Here is a 10,295-nt window from a genome sequence, read left to right as displayed (position 1 = left end):
TTTTTTGCGTTGCCTTTTGAAGCGAAAGAAGAATATAGAAAAAGAAATAAGAGGGCCGACCTTGGTGGCCAGACAGGATGTACTGGTCATTTCAGCCGAAGACGTCTAAGGTGCCTGATGAAGGCAGCGAGGATGTCCCTGAACGTGAACCACGAATCGTCGCTCGCAAGGCCGCCGCGATGTCTAAACTTTTAAAAGGAGGCAAGAAAGAACCCCGCTTGTCACTGCCGCTGCCGCAAGCCCCTATTCTTATTCCCGGCGCCTGGAAGGGCCAGGGAACCGTCACTAACACGCGGGAGGCAGACCCTACATCTAACACGACGATGGACAAAACATCGATTTACACGCAGCGCCGATGCCGAAAGGAGTACAAAGGCCAACACAAATGACGGCTCTGAGCTGCCGTTCGAAACGGAGCACACTTTGCGCGTTCACGAGGTGGGAAAGAAATGCCCTAGCGACGTGTGCTTGCCGTTACACAATCCCGAGCTGATGACCAGCAGCCTGACCCAAGCGCTTACGCTCGCCATGCGTTCTTTGCTCCTAACGAGCTGAAAGATGCTAAGAAGCCGTCCTCGTTCAGTACGGGCTTCAAAGACAAATCTGCCACGAAAAGCAAGATTGGGTCACAGACGTCGGCAAATGCGCCTGGTGTAAGTGTGGAATCGGAGGAGAGAGGATCAAGAGAATCTTTCTACGGAGCTCCCGAAGAACAGTCCTCTGGCCTCTCTGTCTGACTCGAGCCGCTCTTGCTGATGACTCCGCCAAAGCGTCTGATAATTTTCCAGGTAAACCTCCTGAAAAAAAGAAGCTCAGAAAAAGAGTTCGCTCCTTCGAAGAACGCATCCAGTGGCTCTTCCGCAAGAGGTCCAACAAACTCTGCGGCCGGTGCAACTGTGACGTCGCCTGAAAAAGTAAACCTAATCGTTGTGACAAAAGTATTTGGAAAGTCCACAATGCCTGGTGACAAACCGCTTGCAACAGCTTTCAAAGGTTGGCCAAAAATCAAGAGGTCAAAGATAAAAGCTGCAGATAAGGATCACGACAAGCCTCCTGAGAAGACCATTGCCAGGGCAGGTAAAAGCGACAGCAGGCCGGGAGAAAAGCCAGCGTTAAAGTCCATGACAATACCCAGCAAGACAACAAAGCGAGCGACAGAGCTAGCAGCAAGGGGTGCATCAGGAGCACCGACAGCAAGACTCAAGACAAGTTCACTTTCGAGCCAAGAGACGGCTCCCGAATAAGCCATAAAAGTGGCTGCGCAGTCAAGAAAAGCGGCGATGAAAATCAACTTGTGCGCGCCACTGCCGACCTGAAGAAATCCGGATCAGGCCCGTTTCACAGGCTGCGACTGGACCGAAAATATCCTGTGTAGTCGGTGAGGTCACAGTGCGATTTTCGGTCACTGCGCTCACATGCGACACCGACACAACGAATTCGGTCGGAAGAACCGACAAGGTTCCTTTATGTTTGCATAGGCAACCAATTATTATACGCGACAGAAACATCACACAGAATGTGTTGATGATTTTATGACGAGCGTATTTTTAGATGCAAGGCATTATTCCGTATGTTTTGATTAGAATAAACAGTTTTGCTTCCACCGCGGTAACAGCTCCCACGTGACCGCAAGTCGCACGCCGTCTCGGCGCTCCCTAATGGGTACCCGCCGTGGTGGCTCAGTGGTTAGGGCGCTCGACTACTGATCCGGAGTTCCCGGGTTCGAACCAGTCCGCGGCGGCTGCGTTTTTATGGAGGAAAAACGCTAAGGCGCCCGTGTGCTGTGCGATATCAGTGCACGTTAAAGATCCCCAGGTGGTCGAAATTATTCCGGAGCCCTCCACTACGGCACCTATTTCTTCCTTTCTTCTTTCACTCCCTCCTTTATCCCTTCCCTTACAGCGCGGTTCAGGTGTCCAACGATATATGAGACAGATACTGCGCCATTTCCTTTTCCCCAAACCAATTAATATTATTATTATTATCCCCAATGGTCAGTCGCAGGGCGAACACACCGATGCTGCGACTGAATACGAACCGGACGGAACTCGATCGCAAGCCGTCTGCGACTAGGCTGACGGCCCTCCCCGGTCGCAGACCGACAGAATTCGCAGTGTCGCAGGCGAAAATCGCATGCATGTAAAACGGGCCTCACTCGGGTCGAGAATCAGCACAGGACAGGACAAGACTCGTCGAAAGGAGCAACGAAGAACATGGCTATGGCTATAGTTCCTGTATCAGCACTCGCGTACTTTGATCACCCTGCACCTGCTCAGTGCAGTTGCGGTCGTCGTCTCAGCAATATTTCCCGTACAGGTTCGGAAGATACTGTCGCTCATACTAAGAACTGACGCGGCTATTTTCCTCCGCAGTCCACCGGACCCAACCCTGGACGCAGCGTGCCTGACGCACGAAATAGCTGCCGGAAAGCGCTATGTCATGGGACTCCTGAGCACTGTGCACAACAATTCTGGACAAAAGCATTTTTGAGCGGGGAACTGTTTATGAGCGCAGTTTTTTCATAAAATGTAAATATCAACATATCCGCAGATTACTCGACTGCAGTCTTGTATTTTTTTTTCTATCCAAGTTTTTGCTATCGTCAATAGCGATCCCCATTAGTTTTCTATGGCAGTCTTAACTGTTCGATGCGATAGATGGAAGTACTTTAAAAGAAAGATTTTGCTATATATCAAAAGAATGGACCATTACCTTCAATATTTTCATAAGAGTTTATTACAATTATCCAAATTTTAAAAATTTTTCCCCGAGAGTCTAGGACATGAATGGACTGAAGACGGCGCCCCTAGCGCTTCGCCTTGTTGGCGTCGGCGTCCGATTTTGGACAGTTGCGGGTCGCACATAGTTCACCAGGAACGAAGTTCATTGCTTTACGAGACCGACATTCGACCTCCTACGCACCGCTGAGTAATACAGCAATATTTAGTCGCGTATTTACACATTTAGGCTCCAGTCACGTGAACTGGAAAGAGCCAGTGCACTAGTACACGAACAAATCTAGACGTGGAGACAACCTGGTAGACCGGAAAACTGGAACTAACGGTACAATAAATACCATTCTTTCAGTGTCACCATCACTGAACCCATACTGCCGTCACATCCCACCGTCGCCGCAAAAAAAAAAAAAAACTGGATTTAGTAAAATACCGAGGTCCTTAAACGGACCGCAGGAACAGCTAGAAGAGTGCCCGAAAAACCTTCCTCTTTTAATGAAAACCGAATGAAGGTATATATTCAAAGCACTGCTATATATTACGACAACTTAGCGCATCGTATGGACGCACTTAATTGTGTTATGATGATGAAAGTGAAAGAGCCCTACCGAACGCACCCCGCCCCGGTGGCTCAGTGGTTAGGGCGCTCGACTACTGAAACGGAGTTCCCGGGTTCGAACCCGACTGCGGCGGCTGCGTTTTTATGGAGGAAAAGCGCTAAGGCGCCCGTGTGCTGTGCGATGTCAGTGCACGTTAAAGATCCCCAGGTGGTCGAAATTATTCCGGAGCCCTCCACTACGGCACCCCTTTCTTCCTTTCGTCTTTCCCTCACTCCTTTATCTCTTCCCTTACGGCGCGGTTCAGGTGTCCAACGATATATGAGACAGATACTGCGCCATTTCCTTTCCCCCAAAACCAGTTATTATTATTACCGAACGCAACGTCCATCGCAGTGCACGTACTGCTTAGCGGCCTTGAGCCCAGCATACCGTACACCACGTCATAATGATCATCATCAACAAAACAACGCATAGTAGTTTACCACCCGCTGCACGCGGTGCGACGGACGGGGTCCCGTGACAACGCGCTCCATCGCGCGAGCAGAAGAAGAAGAAGACCTCCAGAGGTTCAGGCAGGTCCTGCAGTGCTTCCGACCAGCTATGCAGAACAGGCGCCGCTCCCAAAGCCGCCCGAGGAAAGGCACTGCCCAAGGGCAGCCCGCTTCCAAGCGGCCCTCGGTGTCCGGCCACGGCCTTGAACCGCGGCGGATTCCGTCCGACAGCAAGCTTGGGCACCGCATCATCGCCCCGAGACCGCTGCCCGTCGAAAGCCCCGAAGAACACCAGGGCAACACGGTCACTTCGTTCCGCGTCGGTGCCTTTTCCGATGCGCACACCAAGGAGGCCGTCGACTTCTCGGGCCCTCAACTGGAAACGCACACGGCTGCTTCCAGGTACGGGGGAAGGTGAAGTCATGACGGGGTAGCAGCTAGCTCCAGGTGTTTCTGTTCGGTCCGTCCGCGGCTATGAGCGCGCGGTATTGCACCGAATGCACAGCTTTTTGAAGCGAAAAGCTTCACTACGCTAGGTAAAGCAATCGTCGCGTTGGCCGGGTAATGACCGTGAACGACCTTCAGCGCAGCCACGTTAGCCGTGTATAACCATATCTGCTACAGTTATGGCGTCGAACTCTTTGCCCCTGACCTTGACCGATGACCTTTTGTTGACATTGGGTGACCACTGGGTTGACCATGGACCTTAAGAACATTCGATGGGGTTGTCGTAAGACCATGTGATACCACTTCGTAGCCACGTGGTCGTGTGGGTATATATAGAACGGCAGCTGTCGCGAGCGTGCAGCGTAGCTGCCTTGGATGACCCTCAGACGCTTAGCAAGCGTGCTTGTTTTTCGCTGAATTCCGGGGTTAGCCGAGTTAAGCCACTGCCAATTTTTGATCGCACTAGTTATGAAGTAAAATAATGGGGAAACGAAAAGGAGAATTGTTAACCGAGGCAATACCTGGCCGGCTACCCTAAACGCGCGGAGTGGCACAGACGCAATGAAACGTAAATATGAGTTCGCTGTGTTAACAGAACGCGTTCGTATAGTCTCGGTTCCTTCGGGTGAATGTAAGCAAAGAACATTCGCAGAGTGAAAATTACTGTCGCTGTAGGCTGTTGCTTTGATGATGTTCTACGCTTACGAAAGCCGAGGCCACGATCTCAGTCTTGGCCGTCGTTAGGGGACGTCAAACCAGTCAAGATTGAACGCCTGATCAAACTGCAGGATGATAGAACTGATCAAACTGCGAGATAGAACTGGCACAGGCTAGTTAATGACGTCGTGGTTGAAATATTGAGGGAACGACCATGGGCAGAGCGTATCCACTGCGAAGGCATAACTGATGGTCTTCAGAATAACGAGACTGGATTCTAACAATGGCAGGCATACCAAGTAGGGGGGACGGTTGAAAGTTAGGAGAGCAGATAAGATAAGGTCGGAAGCGATACGGTGGCCGCCGCTGGCACATGAACAGGTTTATTTATTTACTTATTTATTTATTTATTTATTTATTTTTTATTTATTTTACCCTCAGGGCAAAGTATTACAGAGGGGAGGGGGTAATACATAACACTGAAAATACAAACAACAGCAGAGAACAATAAATTACCATAACATAGATAAGTTAGAATAAGTGATCAAAACAATATATTATTCAATAGAAGCGGTAACAGCAGACCGAAACAGTACAGGGTCAGGAATTGTGGCAACTGAGGAAGGAAGGTGGTTCCAGTCATATGACGTGCGAGGAATAAAAGAATCTGAGAATGTTTTAGTTTTGCATGTAGAAATGCCTACCTTATGAATGTGATCTGCGCGGCATGAAATATATGTTAAGTGTAGAGATATGAGGGGGGCGGGCACTCAGGCGGCTGATGATTAACAGTGAAGGCGAAGTCGTTTTTTCTTTTTTTGCAGACGGCAGTCATTTGGAACTGACAGTGTGTTAAGTGGCGCTGTAGCTAGTCTGCAGCTGTTGCACACGGATCTTCCATTTCTTCCCTATCAGGAAATCCGCCCGCAGCGTTGGGAAAGAGAGCGCGGAGGCTGGCAAACTGGTCACGTCCCCGTCTTCGGCAAGTAAGGCCAGCATCAAGACGCTTGCCACAACCACCGATCACGAGCCAACACCCAGGGTGAGTTCGTCTGTTCCTTCCGAGCAATATGTGAATAAGCTGGATAGTTCGCTTCGTGAACTTTTTTGTCGCATTACAGATTAATAAAAGATTAATGTTCCCACTCTGTGCCAATATTAGGAGTGACCCACAGCGCCTGTTTCTCACACTCTTGGATTGAAAAGTTACCGTCTGCAGTCAGAAAGGATTTCGGCCTCTTCAGCCCTTGCACGAACTTTCTCAAATAAAAGTAGTCGCGAAAAAGAGTTGCCAGGATGCAGTTTGCGAAAGAATAAAAGACAGCCTCAAAACTGCCCAAAAATATCATATATGCATCAAAGTTTCCGCTTCAAAATAGAATCACAACTTCTATATCAGACACAAATTCTATACATTTGGCAGGAACCTATACGTCACTTGGAGTACGACTGGCTTTTGCCAACCACGGCGCCTCTGTGACGATTATTCTGCAGCCCTAAAAACACAATGTTTTTAGCTGCATAACGCAAAAATATTGTTCATCGACGTGTTTTAAATACACTTTTCGGGATGTTTGAAGCAGCCAGACAAATTTTAAAATTCAGAGACAGCATCTTTGTAGCAACAGTGCTTGTTTTTGGACTTCAGTGATTGTCTGACGAATTAACCAAAACTAGTGCCAGTTCATCCCTACAGAGGGCGGGCGGTGCTGTTTTTTAATTGCCAAAGAAAATATCTATGATAGTTGTAGGGAAAGCTCTTTGTTGTTTGAGGCCAGGACTGGAGTTTTGCGGACTAAGACTTATAGAGTCAGGTACCACGAGATAGACACGTTGTGCATTGCGTGCGGAGAGGAGGAGGAAACGGCTGAACACTTGATACTTTTCTGTAAAGGACTTCACCCTACAGTGGAAAGCAGCGGGGCTGATTTGTCCAAGGCATTGGGGTTTAATGACAGTGAAGGGATAGTAGATTCTAAGCTGGTAGAAGTAACCAAGCGAAGGTCATATGATTGGTGGCTAAAAGCAAGACAGGAGTAAAATTTCACAAGTCATGGCTAGGTGGCTTGAGCCACCGCCCGATTTAAAGGGTTCAGCCGTATCCGTCCATCCATCCATCTAATTCGTGTCTCACTGTAGAAGGCTCTCGCGTCGCAGTTGAAGTTTGACACCGGTCTGACTGACGGCGACGAGCACAAGAAGACCAAGACCGGCTTCGCGACCTCATCCCCAAGTCATCGACGCCCAGAACGCCGAATGGGGACGCCCCGTGGGGGCACACCCGAGCGTGCGGGGCCAGTCGCGTCGCAAGAACTGGCTTCGCCGACGACTTACCGCGGAAGCACAGGGTGAGCGCCGCAACTACTCGATAGCAATGCGACTTAGGTGAAATAGACGCAAAAAACCAAGTTCCTTTGGAAGCTCGAAACGCCGTTCATTTCTGGTATCACTCTTAAGCAGCTCTTTGTCACTGCCTACGCACGACAGCATATCATCCTGTGCGCCGTCTTAGCGACGAGCGTTCGTAGACACCGCAGTCATTTTCGCTCTTCAACAGCAGAAAGCATGTCCATGATGGTGGTTATGAACAACGGTTCTAAACACACAGGTTTGTAAACTTATCTGCCGTCACTAGCAGCATTCAAATGCAGGTGTGGCATTGCTCGACCGTAATGTTGTGGAAGCTGCAAACTGTCAAGGAAGCTACGGAAGTTCCGCAAAGCTTTCCCTGCTCGGTCTTTGCGTGCATTTGATATGAAATCATTTATTGACATTAAATAGCAAAGTGATTTATCCTTGCCATGTACAAATGCTGTTCTAACGGTTGCAAAACACACAGAAATCAACAAGAAAGTAATAACCTTATGTTTACATTGACCGTTTGCTGCTTAAAAAAAAGAAACTCTTTTCATCGCATAACTAGAATCTTCCCATTCCAGCCTGCGCGTAACTTAATTTAACTTTTCTTGGTTGACACTTTTACCAGAGCAATCTCTATCCACATGCAAGGACTCTTTCGCAACAGTACGGACACTCTCTGCCCAGAGTCTATGGCAGCGCCTATCGTATAGAGGCTGGCTCTGTCCCCGTGTAATAGTTTCGGGGGACTTCTATGAATAATGCAGCCTTCAGAGCATACAGCACACATGAATGATGATAGATTTTTATGACGCAAAGGCATCTATGGCCAAAGAGCGCCATGCCACAAGGTATTCTCTTCTACTCAAGTTGGGGTCAAAGACCCATTTCCCAAGCATTTCACCCTAAATGAGCCGACCACTAGGCAGGGGAAAGCTTGTACCTATTTGTATCACCGGTGGGTGCCCGGCGGCACTGGGGAGCGAACCCCGCTCCTCCCGCATGCGAGGCGGATGCTCAGACCTCCAGGCCACCACTGCGGTTACACATGAGTGAGCTGAAGTGCATTTCCACGCAGGACTCACTTGGTAACCGTCGGTGTCTCCGTGATGCTCGTCGTGGTGATCACCGTGCTGGCCATGATATACATGTGGCCCCGTCGCAAGACCAATGAAAGCAAGTCTTCCAGCGGAAGCGCGATACCCGAAGGCAGCAGCTCCGCACCCACCACCTTCGACTGCGCTCCTCGCGAACAGCTGAGCGTGTGGATCAGCGGCGCCGAGATCGTGGGCGCCAAGGGTCGCTCCGCGAAACGCGGCTCGGGCAAGAAAACGGTGCGGCACTTTTTCGGCATCCCGTACGGCACGTCTACGAACGGCACTCGTCGCTTCAATTACTACGAGCCGTTTGACCTGCCGGTAATTTACTTTTCTCATTTCTTACAACGCGTCGCTGCACAGTGAAATAAAGCGTGAACGCTGATGGTGTACGCAAAAAATATCTGGCGCTGGTCTTTGTGTTGCAGTTCCCAGCGACATGCTAAGGGAAGCTGAAGAGTGTTTTGCCGGAAATCGCCGGCCTTTAAGGGTTCGTATGTATGAAGCTTGAAGGTAGACTACGCTATGTTGTTCTTTTTATGTAAGCTTTTAAAATGATGGCGTAATCACCGATGGCTGCCGAGAAAAAATTTAGGCTTCATCATGAGGTCATCAGCTCCGCCACTTCTCCCTCCAACCCAGCGTTGTGATGTGAGCAGAAGCCTGAACACCGCCGGCCTTTAATCGCTGATTACATGACTAAAAAACTGGACGCTTTACCTTCAAGCTTCACACGTTCGACCTCTTCAAGCTCATTGAACTCCGAAAGCTGCTCAGCTCCAATTAACCGTGGTTTAATAGAAACGACGCGTTTTCACGTGAATGATGTTGTACAATCAAAGCAAAAAAATTAGCACAATGGCACTAATTGCACCACTTCTCCCTCTTCGAACGATTAGTCCGTGAAGAGCGTAATGACAGCCTCTCTGCCTTTACAGCTATTCTCTAAAGGAGTGAAATTCGCTCTTTTCAGAGAGTAGGCGTAGTGGCAACGCAGTGGAATTGATCAAGACAGCATTGAGCATTTAGTAATATGTCTCATAGAGAATCCACTGAAAATGCTTCACATTTTTTTTTACTTCTGTTACGCGCACATTAATCGCGTCCGGGTTTTCGCCTTCTATCAGTGCAGAATATAAAATATAGCTGGTTGTTGCAAGGCACTTCTCAACGACACCGGGACAGGAAGTGTGTGACTGCGCCATATTACAGGGCTGTGGAATCCCGTCACGGTACACATTCGAAGGGTCCATCTTGCGCTAAATGAAAGGAGACACTAAACAGACGTTTTTTTACTGCAAAGTTGTGAAAGATGGCGCTGTGCAGAAAATCTGATCAGAAGGCTGCGCCCTCAGAGCTACGTGTTCCGGGAAACAAATTATTCATCATGAAAAAAACTTAGGGGAATTCTGAACCACATTTTAAAGAAGAAAACTGGATAGAATTTAGGTTGCCTGCTTTGGTGTCTACAATGAGTGTCGAGTGTGCTTGCGATTTTCCCGCCAAAACTCCGGTCGGAACCGTTGCATTGCCCTGATATTTGACTGCCTTCCATTCGATTATCAAATGGGATTATACTAATCCGACCCACTAATACACACTGTTCCACCCGGCGTTCCCCACTAAGCCGCCTAGAGTTTCTGGGGTGGGCCTACTTCCGAAAATCTGGGGGTCCTCAGACTTTTGAATTTGGCGGGGCTTAATGAGTGGTCCGCTGGTGGTCACGTGGGTTTAATGACATCACGTCCCTTTCAGTCACATTCATAGATCGCGGGTAGTCTTCACACGATTATACTGGCGCAGTGGCACATGGCTTAACCGCTGCAGTACTGCGTGAGTAGTGGTACTGGTGGCTGCTTCGAACAGAGCCACCTGCCGGGGATTCGAGGACCAAGTTGCTGTTTTCGAGCTCCCGTATGGCTCGTGCACAGCGCCACGGTGGACAGGTGG

The 10,295-nt window shown here is 49.2% G+C and overlaps 1 protein-coding gene across 1 annotated transcript; it reads left to right on the top strand.

Annotated features, from left to right (window-relative positions):
• The first annotated feature begins 3,895 nt into the window (after positions 1-3,895).
• LOC144119560 (uncharacterized) lies at positions 3,896-9,132 on the top strand. Its single transcript, XM_077652140.1, has 5 exons — positions 3,896-4,188; positions 5,806-5,932; positions 7,048-7,238; positions 8,327-8,666; positions 9,073-9,132. Exons 1-5 carry the CDS (start codon positions 3,896-3,898, stop codon positions 9,130-9,132), a joined length of 1,011 nt encoding a protein of 336 aa, XP_077508266.1.
• Positions 9,133-10,295: the final 1,163 nt, after the last annotated feature.

The sequence above is a fragment of the Amblyomma americanum genome, chromosome 2 (genome assembly GCF_052857255.1).
Source record: "Amblyomma americanum isolate KBUSLIRL-KWMA chromosome 2, ASM5285725v1, whole genome shotgun sequence".
NCBI lineage: Eukaryota > Metazoa > Arthropoda > Arachnida > Ixodida > Ixodidae > Amblyomma > Amblyomma americanum.
The sequence above is the reverse complement of the archived record's forward strand: the minus strand, read 5'-3'. Positions and strand labels throughout refer to the sequence as shown.

Coding starts and splice junctions, on each gene's coding strand:
- LOC144119560 (XM_077652140.1), top strand. CDS start 3,896: ATGCAGAACAGGCGCCGCTCCCAAAGCCGCCCGAGGAAAGGCACTGCC. Junction 4,189..5,805: donor ACGCACACGGCTGCTTCCAG/GTACGGGGGAAG, acceptor CTTCCCTATCAG/GAAATCCGCCCGCAGCGTTG. Junction 7,239..8,326: donor ACTTACCGCGGAAGCACAGG/GTGAGCGCCGCA, acceptor ATTTCCACGCAG/GACTCACTTGGTAACCGTCG.